Raw genomic sequence first — 16,778 nt, 5'->3', positions numbered from 1 at the left:
TTTTCATTCAGACAGGCTTTTAGTTAAGTGCTTTTTATTGTGTTTGTTGTTTTTATATCTGTGATCTGTTTTATTGTTTTTAATTATTTTTGCTTTCTGTGAAGCACTTTGTGATGTTTGTCTGTGAAAGGTGCTATAGAAATAAAGTTTACTTACTTACTTACTTACTTACTTATTGGTCAGCAGAACTGGTTTGATTTGGACAACCAGAAGAGTTGTTAATCAGGCATTAGTCTTTTGATTCATTTTATATTTGCTCTTAAATCACAACTTAATTAACTTTTTTATCATTGATATACAATGTGACCGAGCTTAAAATGCTACATCAGTGAAATTTTGATTACTTTTACTTTTTAATGTTTATTCTGAAAACTTTTTTCCGTTTGTACAAAGATCATGTGTTTTTTTCTGTTTGCAGTGTCGCTACACACTGCAGTACACCTACCCTTATGCCTATTACATGGAGTCAGGCCCACGCAAGAAACTGGTGAGAAAAGAGAGAAAAAAAATGTTGTCCTCGACAGTTTTTCTATTTTCAATCACACACATGAGCTGTGAGCTCAGTTTGTTCGTCGCTCTCTGCAAGTCTTGCCCTCCTTTTCTGTTTTTAAATTTTTGTTGAAATAGTTTTGAACTTGTTTCCCTCTTTAGTTTGAATACCAACAGGCCCAGCTGGAAGCAGAGATAGAAAACCTGTCGTGGAAGGTGGAGCGGGCTGACAGCTACGAGAGAGGTGTTGTGGGAGGCGAGGGCGAGCTCAGCGCCAGTGACAGAGGGGTAAGGGTGTAGGATTACAGCAGAAGGGAAGACTATAAGGTTGAGCTTAGAGTTATTTTGTTTTATTTGTTTATGTTTTAGGATCTGGAGAATCAGATGCACATTGCCGAGCAGAGACGGCGTACGCTGCTGAAGGATTTCCACGACACCTGAGGCTCCAAACGCGGCTGCAAAGCACCAGCATCTCCCTCCGTACTTTCTTCCTGGCCTCTTACGCTTCCTTCCATGTTCATCTGTTGTTGCAGTCACACTGACCCCTCCTTTTGCTTCTCTTCACATGCTCGTTTGCTTCCATTGTTCTGTTTTTTTCCCCTCTTCTCTCACTACCACAACGCTGCAGGGTCACAGAATGTCACAACTAAATCACCTCCACCCCTCTCATGATTTCATTTCTACTTCATTTACAGGTTTCTGCATCTGAACGTCACATTCACAGTGGTTACACTTGTTTCAGCTCCACATATCTGATCGTGTGGGTCAATGTTTGATGTCTAAATGCTGAAAACAGTAGATATTATCTAAAGCTAGTGATGAAATGGTGGAATCAGTTTGAGAGAAAAGCAGCCAGGGTGTGAAATTGTTCAGGATAAAGAAGCTTGTGCTATCAGGTGGATGAGTAAGATGTGTGAGGAGTTTGCACATTTTTTCTTGAAGGTGCAGATAATGGATTGCCACAGACGTAACATAGTTCTTGTTTACATTAACTCTCGCAGCCCATTACATGTTCCAGCTAGTAGAAAGTGATGCCACTGGTTTTGTCCTGTTTTCAGCCAGATTGGATATCTGTTAGCCTAATAATCAACAAAGCATAAGCTAATTTGATACGATTGCTGTGTAAAATACTGACATGATAATTCTGTATACTTAGTAAAATACTTAACGTGGAGGTAATACGAAATTTGGATTTCAAGAGTAAAAAAAATGATACATTTGTTGATAAATGGTTTCTATTTTTAGACTTTTCATCAGGGTTTCATAATGACTTCTCCCTTTTTGGTGTTACACCTGAATGGCAGGTGCTTCTGCCGTTCTGCTTTTGAAAATGGTTCAGAATGTCAAGATAAAACTACCTAATTAGTCCCATTATTGTGTTTTTATTGATATTATTGCTTTATTTTTGTAGCCAAATGTATATCCAAGCAAACTGGACACCTCTGTTAAAATCTAGCGTTGGCTCCTCCACTGGTCAGATAAAGTTGTTTTAACTCTGCAAGTGTAATTCACTACAGCACCTCCCACCGACGGCATGCAGACACCAACACACACATACGCAAAACACTCCTCGTTCACCGTTAATCTGTCTCCTTCCCACATCTCATGCACTCTTTTCTTCAGTCATCTCATTTTTTCTTTTTCTTTTTTATTTTCGTCTCCTTGTTCTTGTTTTTTCTCCTTCAGCTCATTTTGCTCACCTCTGTTTTGGAAAATGGCTGTTGATCATTTAAAAAAAATTGAAAAGGAAAAAAAAATTGCTGTAATTTTCAACGGTTGTACATTAATAAAGAAATAGAGTTACTGAAAGTTTTTAAAACCAGACCCTGCTTTTTGTGTTTGTTTTTACATTTACATTTGAACCAAACATGCAAAACATTTTTTAACTTTTGAATTTATGGCAAAAATAATTTCTAACATGGCGGTTGTTTTGTTTAATGTGGCAGAGTTCTATACTACCTTAACCATATCAGAAATTATTTATGGTGTTGCGTGTGTGTGTGCGTGTGTGAGACCTAGTTTCTTAATCACAGATAAAGAGTGTGTTGCTGATGGCACCTTCAGTGTTGTCCGTCCAAAGCAGGAAAGGCAGGCTTAAAATATAAAAGGGCTACATGAGCAAAAGTGGCCCTACGATTGCCTTCCTGCAGCAAACTAATAAAATTCAGCTTTTTAAATTTCTCACAAGGCACATTAAAATATTCTACAGTTCTATTTAAACTTTTATATTTGGACTAGAATTATTTTTGGACCATTTATAAGCTAAGTGTGTAATTTATGACCAGGAATAGTAAGATCTTAAATCCGCTTTTATTATCTTTAGGAAAATAGAGATGAAGGGGGGGCGTGTCGACCGGATGTGACGACATCGATGTCGGAAGCTGTCAGAAGACAAATGCACGTGTTTGGGAGAGCCGCAGAGAGAACATGAGTTTCAAGTCGAGGGTAGAAGGAAGACTATTGTTTTTGAATTTTTTATATAACCTTTTATTCAGTACTTAACACTGAGCTAAATCCCAAACCACTCGACTTGTTAGCGCCTTTAAAAGGCCCGCGAGGTGTTATATCGATCTGAGTGTTAGCTTACCGGGAGCTCATTAGTCTACGACAGGAGTAAAAAGAAGAAGTCCTCCGTTTTTGACAGCGGTGTGTTTCCCGTCTTTGTGTTTTTGTTTTGTTTTTAGTGTGTAAGGTGCCTTTTGTTTTTGGTCGGCGGAGGGCTGTTTGGGAAATCATGGCGGACTACCTCATTAGCGGGCAGACGGGTTATGTTCCCGACGACGGGCTGACGGGACATCAGCTTTTCAACTGCGGAGACGGGCTCACATACAAGTAATTAAAAACAAATATGTCTTTTCAAAACAAATATGGGAACAATGTATGGAAACATTACTCCTGCTTCTACTATGGTGTTTCTTCTAAGTAATTTTTTTAATCTTGTGACTAAAATGTACACCATCTGCTCGTTTGTTGTCTATGAAAAACATTAAATCCTGTTAGCATCTAGTCAAAGTTTTATGTTTTATTTTACTAACAGGCTGATTTCAAGTTGTAAATAAAAGTTGACAGCAGAAACAAACTGAACATTGAATGTAGTTTAGGACCTCTTGAGAATCAAAGTGGTGTCACTTTCTTTTAGTCCACACTGGTCCTAAATTTAGGACCAGTCTCATGTAGCTCTGTTACTATTCAGGAAGGAACATATTTAGAACGTGTTTATCTTAAAGAAGTAGGTACAGTAATTCCCATGTTAAAGTATTAGTTCACCAAGCTGAGTGCTCAGTTTCCAGATAATTATATTTGACGTTTTTTTTTCTGATTTGTTCTTCCTCATTTTAACATAAAACATTCCTCTTCAATAAAGCTAGTGAATGTATCCAGGTTTTTCTTAGGAAATTCAGGCAAAAATAATTTTGCCATTTTATTTTTGTATAGTTTCTCAGAATGTTTACTCGTGTAAAATTTCCCCTTAATAATTTTGAAAGACCATTACGTTTAACTGCTGCATTTGAATGACTTTTAAGGTAAAAAATAATAATTTGACGAGAAGTAAAATGCAACATTTCTAGCAGTTCCTCTTAAGTTAAAATAAATTATGTGCTTGTTAGTAAAATACCTTAGACTTTTCTAAGTCTACCTGGACTGTACTCCCCACAAAGGCCCAACATAGCTGGGACCAGAAGGAACAAACTAAACAAAATGTCATCTGTGAGCTTGCAATTTTAAATCACAGCTGTTGGATAAATTATTATTATTATTATTATTATGTGGATATTGGGTTATAATTAATTGGTCCGCTCCGTGTCATCCAGTTTAAAGGTTGTTTCTTTCTTTCAATGATTTCTGGTGTGACTGGGCCTAACAGCCACTTTCACATTCTGTGGGTGCTTCACACCCCTCAGAAACACAACACCCTCCAAAGGTTCCCAAAAAAGAAATGAAGTTATTCAAGCCTCAGTGTACTCTTTTTGGTAAACATCATCAGTCTTCACAGCCACAAACAACAATGAAATGTACACATTTACATTTCTGTACAACTTTAGATAGTTTTGAATGTCTTTATTGCTCAGTTTTTAGAAAAAAAATTACAAATTGTTAGTCAGTTTGTTCCCAGTTTTATGATTTTGGGTTGGGAGAAGTTTTGATTTAAAAGAAAGCTGTTGACTTGTTTTATCTCTCACAGTGACTTCCTGATTCTGCCGGGATACATCGACTTCACAGCCGACCAAGTGGTGAGGAAAGAATAATGCTTATTTACCAACACAAAGTCTCATTTGAGCTGATGTTATATCAAGCAAGTCAAACTCTCTGCTTCTCATAACAGAAATAAAACAAAACTGGTGTCTTGTGATTCACGTTACTCAAACCTTGATCGTAATCACTGTAGTCTCAGTCACGACGCTGTATTGGACACCTGTGATTTAAAACTTTAAAGATCCAGCCTGAGTTTTTAAACTGTGTCAACTGTCCAGGACTTGACTTCAGCACTCACCAAAAAAATCACCATGAAGACCCCGTTTGTGTCGTCCCCCATGGACACAGTAACAGAGTCGAACATGGCCATAGCGATGGCAGTGAGTATGGCACAAACACACACGGTCCTGGTTTTGCCATTCTGTGGTCGTGGTGGGACCAACGAACAGTTACACTCTTATTTTATTATTTATTTTCTTATCAGCTAACAGGGGGCATTGGCTTCATTCATCACAACTGCACTCCAGAATTTCAGGCCAATGAGGTTCGAAAAGTCAAGGTAAAAAGAACTTTGTGCACATTTTTTTTAGTTTTTTCATTACTGTACTCTAATCTTTAATCTTCATATAACCCTTACATTTCCACCTCTTCTTTCAGCCTCCTTTCTTTTTGTCAGTGTCATAACTTTTTATTTAGTAGATTTATCCTCACATTGTATTCTCTGCATGTTTTGTATCCAGAAATCTGCAGTGTGCTCGTAGTAGGATCTATCAGAACAGTGTTTTCTCGGCATGGCTTGATTCCCACCTCTAGAACGTTGCATTTTTTTAAATTCCCTTTGTTGCTCTTCCTTCTGCTGCCCTAACTCTTCCACATCCCTGTCCTCTGTTTGTCCTCCTGTCCTTCCCTCATGCCCCCCCCCCCCAGCGATACGAGCAGGGCTTTATTACAGACCCCGTGGTGATGAGCCCCAATGAGCGAGTGCGAGACGTCTTCCAGGCCAAGGCTCGCCATGGCTTCTGTGGGATCCCCATCACAGACAACGGGAAAATGGGCGGCAAGCTGGTGGGGATCATCTCCTCCAGAGATATAGACTTTCTGAAGGAAGATGATCACAGCCTGCCACTGAGTGAGGTGAGGAAACAGATTTTATATATTTTCTGTTTTATAGCAAGCACTCTTATCTTAGGATGTGGTTAAACTTTAATACCACCTGCGCACAAAGATATAAAGAACGGATGGACACAGACGGAGAACTTAATGACCATTGAGGTGAATGAGTTACCTGATCTTAATGGCCCCCCATTAAAGTTGGATGTGTTAACTGTGTGTGTGACCTTGACAACACAAATTTAAAGCAGTTCGTTAAAACTACCAAGTGGTATCAGGTCTGGTTAAACATTTTGGAGCTGATGCAAAAGTTGATTAAATCATTTCCTCGTTTGAAGTAATAAATAACGAGAAAAATAAACTCAACTGGTCAAAGGTAAAATAAACTCTCTCCAAATTCCAAATCATTTATCAATGGCTAAACTTTGTCTAAATTCATTGCACGTAAAATGCTACGTTCACACTGAACGCGTTTTTGAGCTACAGGACCGGCCGGTTTACATGCAAACATATGGTGGGCGTGCGTCTAGGGGTCTCGCGGCGCGTCAGGTCCGTTTAGCGCAGCGTGGAAGGTAGCGGTAGAGCATTTTCCGTGCATGCGGTGCGTCCAAAGCAGCCGACGCTCGAGTTAAAAAATCTGAACTTTTGCTGCTCGACGTGCCGCATCAGCCAATCAGAGAGAATCATTTTTCCTTGTGACAGTTTCCTGAATGTTGTCCACTAACCTGAAACAGACGGACAGGAGCTCTTTAGCTGAAATCGACCATCTGTAGCTGGTGTTCTGGCTAGAGATATCAGCACTGATGCAGGTCAGCAGCTTGTTAAACTGACCGCGGTGATAAAGGGATCCCCGATTAGTTGTAAGTAACATTAGACTTTATTTGATAAACATATATTTTAATTGTAAAATAAAGACTGTAAAAATACTGTAGGCTGTTTAGTTTTTTATAATTTTTAAACTAAAAGTTTAAAAATATATTACACAGATGGGGCCATTTACACACAAAGTATTCTGGGTAAATGATGACTAGGATAGGTCCTTGGTGTGAGGCTGCTAGTGAGCTATATCCACCCTGAAGGTTAATCTTGGACAATATCTGACGATTAGCTATTTCACATGAAACCAGAGAGCGTTGACAGAGAGGAGAAGGTAGAAATGACTCAGCCTGTAACTGAAAATATGGATGGAGGACAACAGAGCTGCTTCATGGAAGAAGAACCTCAGCTTAGCTTGCTAGCTTTAGCATTAGCCCCGACGCTATCACCATATATATGTATTAGCTCAGTGCTACACATTCTCCTCTTGTCACTGAGGTCCTCCATCCACATCCCTAGCTCATAGACTAACAGGCTAAGCTGAGGTTCTTCCATGAAGCAGCTCTGTTGTCCTCCATCCATATTTTCAGTTAAAGGCTGAGTCATTTCTACCTTCTCCTCTGTCAATGCTCCCTGGTTTCATTTCAAAGAGTCAATCGTCAGATATTGTTCAAGATTAACCTTCAGGGTGGATATAGCTCACTCACACTGAGGACCTATCCACATCATCATTTACCCAGAATGCTTTCTGTGTAAATAAAATGGCTCCGTCTGTGTTAAAATATATTTTTAAATATTTACAAAACCAAACAGCCTACAGTATTTTTACAGTCTTTATTTTACAGTTAAAATATATGATTATCAAATAAAGTCTAATGTTACAACTAATCAGGGATCCCATTAAACTGGGCTCGGGACAAAAAATAGTTTGTCAGCTCGCAGCTCCTGGAGTCGTGAAACTAACCGAACAAACCGCCTCTAAATTATCTGGTGAATTAATTATCTGCTGTGTGCAATGTTTGCTGGCTCTTTAGTAAATAAAGCAAAGCCATTTTCTTTATCTTATCTTTATTTCATCCGCTTAAGACAGACCGGAAAAAAACGGTGTGAACGTAGCATTAAACAAACAGTTCTGTCCAAAATAATTATTTTTGTTTTGATAAATAAAAATTAATCCTTGATAAATCTTTATTTTGTTTTAGATTGTACAACATTTAAATCTAAGTAACAACTCGTCCATTTGTTTTCCAAATTCTTCTTATTAAATTATGTTCTTGACTTTTACTTTTTTTAATCATTCGATTGATTTTTATTCTTTATTTTTGTAATAAAACTTCAAAAGACAAGTTTGGTTTCCTCCTCACTGAGTGGAAAGTTATTGGTTGTGAGAAAGGTTTCTGTTTTTTATATGAGTTCACACTTTGGTAGTTAAGAGTCTGATAATTAAAATGGTGTAATATATAACTGCTCTGGTGTTCCATCTTACACGAGAGCAAGCTTCAGTGTAGTAGAGAGGAAAAAACACCCTTCTGCATCATTATACATGCTTTTGGGGAAAAGGTCAGCAGGTTTCTGTTGTTTAATTTTAAACTGAATAACTAATAATCAACATGAAGGGATGGGTAATCTGCAGTGTTTGTGGAAAGCCTGATTTTATTTACAAGGTTTAAGTATTTGACTCTTTTTTGCTTCTTATATGTTTCCAAAAACATTTCATATCAGGATATTTTTCAAACTTTTTTTTTTCTGTTGACAGGTGATGACAAAGCGGGAGGATCTAGTGGTTGCCCCTGCAGGAGTGACGCTGAAAGAAGCAAACGAAATCCTTCAGAGGAGCAAGAAAGGTGACGCGGAAGCTATTTTTATTTTTATGAAGCGTGTTTTTGTTAGAGCTTAATAAACAAAAATCTAGATGCCACTAACTGTGCATGTGTTCACCTGACCGCTTCCTCTGGCAGGTAAACTGCCCATAGTGAATGAAGAAGGTTCCCTGGTGTCCATCATCGCTCGCACAGACTTAAAGAAGAACAGAGACTTCCCTCTGGCTTCCAAAGACCCTCGGAAACAGCTGCTGTGTGGCGCTGCCATCGGCACCCACAGTGACGACAAGTACAGGCTGGACCTGCTGGTGCAGAGCGGGGTGGATGTGGTTGTACTGGTGAGGACTTTTTATTGTTTGAAAGGTAGAGGGAGGCTTTATTTAAAATGAGCACAGCACTATTCGACAAGGATCAAATACATACTGAGCTTTGTGTTGGGGTGTGTTCTTCACCTAGTGTGTATGAGAGACGATCATTTCGCTGAATATTACAATTACTGTTCACAGTAGGAACTAGTTAAATTAAAAACAGAACTTATTTTTCTAATTAACGAAGAATAGTGTTGCTTCTGTGTCACCAGGACTCATCTCAGGGAAACTCAATCTACCAGATCAACATGATTAAATATATTAAGGAAAAGTACCCAGACCTGCAAGTCATCGGAGGCAATGGTAGCTACACTTGAACTATAAAAGCATTTAACTGAGCGTGACCCAGCCTCTAACAGTTTCTCTGTCTCCCTCTGTCGGTGGCAGTGGTGACTGCAGCACAGGCGAAGAACCTCATCGACGCAGGAGTGGATGCTCTGAGAGTGGGGATGGGCAGTGGCTCCATCTGTATCACACAGGAAGGTGAGTGACTGATGACTAAACTCTGCACAACACCATCTGCTAAGTTATCTTTTCACATCCACAAAGTTTCACTGGCAATTCAGAGCCTTAAAACCAACCATTGCTGTGGTTCAGTTGAGAAATGGATGTCTGGAGTTAGTTTTTAATTATATATTTGGGTGAATTATTTCATTGTGTTTAATTTGATATTGAGAAGAATCCAGTTACTGAGCTGTGATTATGTTGCTTTGTTGTTTTAGTGGAAGAGAACCAGATCCAAATCCCTCGTGTTAAATTTTAGCTGGCAGTGTAGCTTTGGGTCAGGATTTAGAGTTTTGATTCTCATAATGGTTTTAGTATCTCCTGTCTGATCACGTCTGTATTCATGGAGATTGTAAAAGAGTGTGAGTTAATCTACTTGTTCAGTGTGTAGTAAATGTTGTTTTTCCTCAGGAATTTGATCCTGACCTTGGATCTAGCAGTCGTACAGTTTTCATTGTTTCCAAGAAAGTAGCTAAATTTGAAATAGTTGCTTTAAACAAAGTTTGTATTTAGAATTTATATTTTTTTCTTCTGTGCTTCTTGTGTCTGACTTCAGTTCTCATCTAGATGATAATTTTAGCAGCATTATATCAATTTTCATTTTCTTTTGTCATTTTTTGTCTTTTGTTTTACATCTTCCTACCGTTTCCCTCCTTTCTGTCTGCTGTCTTCCCGTAAAATTCTGTCCCCCACCTTGTGTTGGTGTGAGTGTTTGTGTCCATGTCCAGCGACCCCCATTATCCCACCAGCTATAAAGCTCCACAGCCCCAAAACCCCAACCACTGTTACAGGATACTGCAGTAAGTCCCCCTTGCTGGCTAGTGTTGGGTCTGGATTGGCTCCGTTATTACTCCACCCCCTCCCACATCACAGCCTGCTGCGTTAGTTAACAGCTTTGCATCTGTAGATGTAGGTTTTATAAGCTGGGGTTTGGGGTTTTGGGGTTTTGCTTAGGGATGCACCGATTGCAGTTTTCTGGTCGATCACCGATCTTTACAAAGCCCGACCTGCCGGTTTTAATTTTGGCTGATACGATTTCTTTGGATAACTGATACTGTCAGGTGTTACACTTTCCATGTTCCTATCCTATTTTATTGAACAATACCTTTGAAATAGGAATGTGCGATATGGCAAAAAATTGATATCACGATAAACATTATGATGAGTGGCGGTAACGACATATATCATGATATAAAACTTATAATAGAAAATAAATAAATCACACATGAAATAAAACTTATAATAGAAAATAAATAAATCACACATGATATAAAACTTATAATAGAAAATAAATAAATCACACATTAATTGAGTGGAATAAATACGTATAGGTAAAAAAATTTAGACATTAAACTCTCCTTTTTTAAGGGACACTCTAAAGTCTCCCATAAAAATCTAAATTTAAGGGAGATCTACCTGGTTAAATCATATATACATACTATAACTTTAATGTACCAGATATCTGCATCCATTGGATGTTGTGTTTGGAATCACCTGCTTCGTTTTAAGGTGGTAAAACAAATTCCTTGTATTTATTCCTTTCTACACTTTGCAGATTATTTTTTCTGCACTCCACCTGTTTAATCTGTGCGTGCTCCAGCGGGGTGACAATCATTATAGTCGCGCTTTGGAGTGCGCGCGCATTCGGCCGTGAGTCGTCGCGCTATGACCGCAGGAGAAACGAGGTCCAGACTGATTTTTGTGCGTCCCACCTGAGCACTGACTTCACCTGCACTGACAGTCGCCTCGCTGCGTGGAAATGAATGGAGAGCGAGCGACGTCGCCTCCCGTGTGTCGAGCCCTTCACACATGCCTCGGCGCACGCTCCTCCCGCAGCAGGCAGTGTGGTCGGTCGGTCGGTATCCGACCGGAGGACGTGCCGTCACGTAAACATGTAAACAGTTTGGTGTTCATTTTCACACACCTGAACCAGGCCTGGATAAGTTTTTTCCCCTCTTCATTTGCACTCTCAGCCTCGCTGCTTCCCGCTTCCTCTGTTTTGACTCCAGCCAGTTACATCATCAAAAAGAATTGCATGGTTGGCCGGTAGACTACAGATCTCTATCATAGGACAAATTTATACCATTTCTACCGTATATCGTTTATATCGCGCATTCCTACTTTGAAACAATACAAAACTTGTTTTAACTGGTATTACGTAGTGCTCACAGCAAGGCAAAAGGGGACAGTGGCTGGTTTTCAGACCTTTTGTGGAGGTGGATGAGAAGCTGATCTTTTCCAACAGTTATCCAAGTATTGGCCGGTCTCACAAAATTTATGAAATTGGGGCCGATAAATCGGCCGGTGCACCCCTGGTTCTGCTCATACTCATGTCCACATTAATCTATTAATAAACTCGTGAATGATCTTCTTCCACATTACTGACCTTCTGGTGTCTGGTTTTCATGATGTCATTGGATTGAGACTATGCTTAGTGTTTAGATACTAAAGGGCCAGATAAACTCTTTTATTTTTAGCTGCTTTGCTGACCTCCATGACTGCAGTTCTCATCTAGCATGAATTTTCTGACATTGAATTTATCAGCAAAGTAAATATAATAATGTAATATAATTTGAATTTAGAGGGGGCTTTTAATTAGCAGATGTCAATTCTTGGATAAAAATGAATGTAGCTTCATATTTACATTTTAGATCAGTAGCTTGTCAGAAAATTCAGAGTTATGCTGAAATAATTTCAGCCTTTTTTAAAAGTTGATATACTTAAAATATGCTGAAATGTAAATTCTGATTAGATGACAGTAGATAGTCAGGTTTGTCTATATTAATAAACACTGGAGTGTCATTAGAAACATCAGCAGTGGTAAAATTGCAGGAAAGCAAAACAAAGTTTGAATTGTTTGCGTTGGTCCTTAATGTCTTTGTCGTGCTGCTGTGAAAGACCAGCTGAAATATTGTTTTTCAAATTTGGCGACTTGCTGTGTTCCGCTAAATGGAGGCAGAGGAATGTGTGATTCTGGGTTCAGACTTTTATGAATAATATGTTTTTCTGCTGATGCGGCAAGTTTAACTTCCTCGTTTTATCCAGCATTAAGAAACATATTGTTCATTCAATGTGTGATATTTTTTGTTTTAGTTTTCCCTGTGGCTTCCTGGGTCTTGTTGATGCATGTACTCACTCACCACTCATTTGAAACCTTATGTGGTTTATTTGAAATCAAAAGACCAACCTTCTGAGAAATCCCTTTTTTCCACCACTTTAAACAGAAAATGTTAGAGCCATAATTAAAAACTATATAAAAAACATCTGGCTGTTTTTTTTTATGTAAATCCTTTTCTATCAAGTAGACTTTAGAGTTTAAAACAATAATTTAAAGCTGTTCAAGATTATTTATCTTTTCTTTCTCCACAGTGCTGGCGTGCGGCAGACCCCAGGCCACGGCTGTTTATAAAGTTTCAGAGTACGCTCGACGTTTTGGTGTCCCCGTCATTGCCGACGGTGGCATCCAGACTGTTGGACACATCGCTAAAGCACTCTCACTGGGAGCCTCGACAGGTAAGGTGAAGTATTGTGTAATTTATTTTAAAACTGAATAAATGTCTTACTATCAGTGTAAGGATGGTTGTACTTTATAGCTTATCTAAGACACTAACATTGACAAAAACTGCATTTAAACCTTTCAGGCAGCTGTAGCGGAGTCATCCTCCTGTTAAATGATGGCACAGATTGTAGTGTAAAGCTCTGAGTATCCTGGTTTGATAGAAAGGTGCTGTATAAGTACAATTCATTTGCCATAACTGGTAAAACTTCACAGTTGAACAGAAAACTGATCACTATAGGTGTAAGAAAAATTGGTACACTGAAATATCGCAACATTTCATTACCCAATACTGTATCGAGTCTCTGAAGCACTGTAGCAATTTTTTATTAAGGCTTAAAATTAGGGATCCAAGTTTTAGATTAATGGATTAATCTAAAGTTGATTGATCTTATCAATCGATTAACGATTAATTGATAAGCGGCCATTTTCCTAAAAACCTTACATTTCTCTTGAATCAAGGGTCTTTCTATAACATGAAGGGCTAATTTTTTTTTTACACTAAAAAGTAGTACAGTATTTTATAAAATTTATTGTGCCAGCTGTATTAAACACTGACTGAATAAACAGAAAATTGTGGATTTCTCACACATTATTAAACTTAGACACTGTATTTATAAATTATAACAAAACAGGAATACTAGTTGGAAATAAAAGGGGGAAAAAAGGTAAAACACTTACGCCACCCTGAACGATAAATATGAAACTAACATTTAAACACAGGGTAATATTTTAATCTAAAGATTTACTTAAAAACAAACTATAAACATGACCTGAGAGGGGTGAACATACAAATAAGTACTGGAACTGTGTTTATATTCCCTGTGGTTCTGTCCAGACTGGGCTGATTGACGTCAGTAACTGTTCATTTGATTGGTTCACTGGCCGGGCTATGTCATACAGATGAGATTAACTTCATGTTAATTATTTGTAGTGACTAACTTTTTTTTTTTTGTTTTTGTTCTTTCACACGGAGTTAAACTCTACAAGTAGCTAAAGTTAGCTTACCATTCTCCCTATCATCCTGCTCTCTTCTTTAGCGTCATACTGCTGGATGATCTGGTACAGCCTTCTGTACTTTTCCTTTGAGTTTGGTTTAGTCCATTATTATTGTTGTCGCAAATAAAACTAAACATGATTTGCGTGTTTAATTATGACGCCGCCCACATGGAGGCTAGCACCGGGGTAGAGTAAGGCCAGGTTGAGAGCGGCGCCCTCTACTGGATGTAGTCAAAACTACACTGAAATAAGGTTAATCAAATGGAAGAAATTTTAATCTAATAAAACATTCAACAATTAATTGTATGATTAAATGTTTGCATCCCTACTTAAAATGTAAACTTTCATGCCAGATCATTTTTTGTGTTGTAATTTAGCCACAGACCGCTAGTTAGCAGCAGTCAGACAACAGTTTGGCTCCTCCACTCCTGAAGAACCAAAGAGTATAACACTAGCACAAACTTTAGCACTAAGTACTGATGGCTCAATCTGAGCAGATTAGACCTGCTGTCTTCAAAGCTGAGGTAGGATTGCCAATGCTCTTTCTCCCGACTGCAGCCTGCAAGCAGAGCTGTCGCGGTGCAACAGGCAGGTAGGCATTTGTCTAGCACCCCGAGCTGAAGGGAGACCCTAATAGACAGTACTGAAGTCACCAAATGCAACGACCTGAAACATTTCACAGCTCTGATCATTGAAGACTCGTATTAGTTAAATGCCTCAGACACCATAAAGGTTTCTTCTTCTTACAAAAGTAAAAATACTGATTTTTATTTCACATTAAAATTTTGTGCATGAACAGAATTTCTCTTAATGTGTGGTGCTTATTATTTATTTATTTATTTTGTCTAGTAATGATGGGCTCTCTGTTGGCTGCAACCACTGAAGCTCCTGGTGAATATTTCTTCTCTGATGGCATCAGGTTGAAGAAATACCGCGGCATGGGCTCCCTGGATGCCATGGACAAAAACCTTGGCTCTCAGACCAGATACTTTAGGTAAGGAAACTACCGTGTTTGGGGGGAGGGGGGGAAGGGTCCACTTTGCGTGTTATGACTTCTGCTGTATAAAATCCTCTGCCAGTTCTGAACACCTCTTCCTCATTTCATTTTCAGTGGTTTCTAAACGTCACAGTTTTGTGGTGATAAATGATGAGCCTGCTAGAAAAGAGGGGCAGACATTTAAAAGCCTCTAAAAGACAATTTAATGAAAAGGCCACAATTGTAAGAAATTGTTTTAATGCAATAACAAATTTAAATTAACTAGGGTATGAGTAAACAGAAGTTAAATATTTGTTTTTCACATGGCTCCGCAATTCTTCTGCTTTAACGTTCTAAAGAAGTTGTGTTGTTTCTATGATAAGAGCTAATGCCACCACTCCACTCACTTTTTATATCTTCCTGTTTCCTCGCAGCGAGAGCGACAAGATTAAAGTAGCTCAGGGTGTCTCGGGAGCGGTGCAGGACAAGGGCTCTATCCACAAGTTTATTCCCTACCTGCTGGCAGGAATTCAGCACTCCTGTCAAGACATTGGTGCCAAAAGCCTCACTCAGCTCAGGTAAAAACACTTCGTCTCTGTAGCTCAAATGGTTTGCACCAAAAAGATAAATCCAAATAGATCTATCCTGGTTACTGACCTTTTTTACAGGTACTAATGTGCATGCATGAAATTGAGCACCGCCTGTTCGGCGCTCTGCTCTAGTCTTTACGCCTTGTTTTTTCCTTTTTAATTGACTTTTATATCCAGTTGTACTTTGTTTTATTGGTATTTTACATTGTGAGAAAATGTCCTCAACATGCAGTGCCTTCAGAGCACAGCTGAAACATGAGTAGATATGAACACTGCTTAGATTAAGTGTATTTTAACAAATGAGAAATAGGCATGGATATATCAAGACCACAATGCATTTCACAATGACGACATAGCATGTACAATAGTATCTGTAAATACTTTAATAAATAGCTGGTTAGAAGTGTGCTCTATTTAGTTTTTATTTTAACAGCTTTCAGTTTTTAGCAATCTTCACCTCATAATTTTATTGCTGGTTTTGAGTCTGTTACATTTGAAAATACAGCACAAACAGTGAAATATGCATTTTATAATTTGCTTCAAAGAGGCCAAATATGAAGCTGTCAAGCTCTGAAATTTGACAAAATTGTTACTGCTTTAGATCAGCAGGGCCACTAATGTGAATGTCTTAGTTCCCCTGCTCCTCAAGCCTGTTAATCACTTATTCATTCATACCTGAGAGGATTGGCCACTGCTGGTTTAGATGATAGAAGGGAAATTGAGGGTTTGTTGCACATCACAAGTTTTCCCAATATCATGCGGCTCTTTTTGAAGTCCGAGCTTGATTCCTCGTGTAGCGAGGAGTTGGATTACAGCTTTAGTTTTACTTTTCTTTGAGTTTAAATTGAACCGTTTCTTCCTCTTTAACGCTGGTATCATAAATTTGTTCCCCTCTCCTCAGAGCGTTGATGTACTCTGGAGATCTGAAATTTGAAAAGAGAACAGCGTCAGCTCAGATGGAGGGGGGAGTCCACAGTATGCACAGGTACACCAAGTAACTGTTTTATTTTCACAGATTCGTTCATTTTTAAACCTGGTTCCAGATTCCATTCTCATCAAAAGTCTTAGTTTCATGTCATTACCGCAGTCAGACAAGCCTCGAGTTCAACTTCCTCCATTTTGGCTGTGTTAACAGAAACTTCTTCTCTTCTTTCTCCCACAGTTATGAGAAACGACTCTTTTAAACAAAAGCAAGCATCCAGATGGAGAATGCTTCCAGCAGATACAGCGGGTAAAATAAGTATTGAACACGTCAACATTTTTCTCAGTAAATATATTACTAGAGGTGCTAATGTCATGAAATTTTCACCAGATGTTGGTAACAGCCCAAGTGATCCATACATACAAAGAAATCAA

The 16,778-nt window shown here is 38.7% G+C and overlaps 2 protein-coding genes and 1 long non-coding RNA gene across 3 annotated transcripts in view; 2 read left to right on the top strand and 1 right to left on the bottom strand.

Moving 5' to 3' along the window:
* arih2 (ariadne homolog 2 (Drosophila)) overlaps positions 1 to 2,313 on the top strand; it is a 12,403-nt gene extending 10,090 nt beyond the window's left edge. Inside the window, exons 13-15 of the mRNA XM_014001767.1 lie at positions 419 to 487; positions 652 to 777; positions 859 to 2,313. Of these exons, the coding sequence (XP_013857221.1) occupies positions 419 to 487; positions 652 to 777; positions 859 to 930 (267 nt within the window). The 3' untranslated portion in view covers positions 931 to 2,313. The remainder of the gene's footprint in view (positions 1 to 418; positions 488 to 651; positions 778 to 858) is intronic.
* Positions 2,314 to 2,877: 564 nt separating this feature from the next.
* Positions 2,878 to 16,716, top strand: impdh2 (IMP (inosine 5'-monophosphate) dehydrogenase 2). The gene is made up of 14 exons (XM_014001766.1): positions 2,878 to 3,321; positions 4,673 to 4,721; positions 4,962 to 5,063; positions 5,168 to 5,242; positions 5,611 to 5,817; positions 8,366 to 8,453; positions 8,568 to 8,767; positions 9,010 to 9,100; positions 9,185 to 9,280; positions 12,671 to 12,814; positions 14,706 to 14,850; positions 15,267 to 15,410; positions 16,324 to 16,407; positions 16,585 to 16,716. The coding sequence occupies exons 1-14, from the start codon at positions 3,224 to 3,226 to the stop codon at positions 16,604 to 16,606; spliced, it is 1,545 nt and encodes a 514-aa protein (XP_013857220.1). The 5' UTR covers positions 2,878 to 3,223; the 3' UTR covers positions 16,607 to 16,716.
* LOC106513096 (uncharacterized) overlaps positions 15,417 to 16,778 on the bottom strand; it is an 11,492-nt gene continuing 10,130 nt past the window's right edge. Inside the window, exon 4 of the long non-coding RNA XR_001309753.1 lies at positions 15,417 to 16,345. This is a non-coding gene — a long non-coding RNA (uncharacterized LOC106513096). The remainder of the gene's footprint in view (positions 16,346 to 16,778) is intronic.

The sequence above is a fragment of the Austrofundulus limnaeus genome, unplaced genomic scaffold (genome assembly GCF_001266775.1).
Source record: "Austrofundulus limnaeus strain Quisiro unplaced genomic scaffold, Austrofundulus_limnaeus-1.0 Scaffold10, whole genome shotgun sequence".
In the NCBI taxonomy this organism is placed as follows: domain Eukaryota; kingdom Metazoa; phylum Chordata; class Actinopteri; order Cyprinodontiformes; family Rivulidae; genus Austrofundulus; species Austrofundulus limnaeus.
The sequence above is the reverse complement of the archived record's forward strand: the minus strand, read 5'-3'. Positions and strand labels throughout refer to the sequence as shown.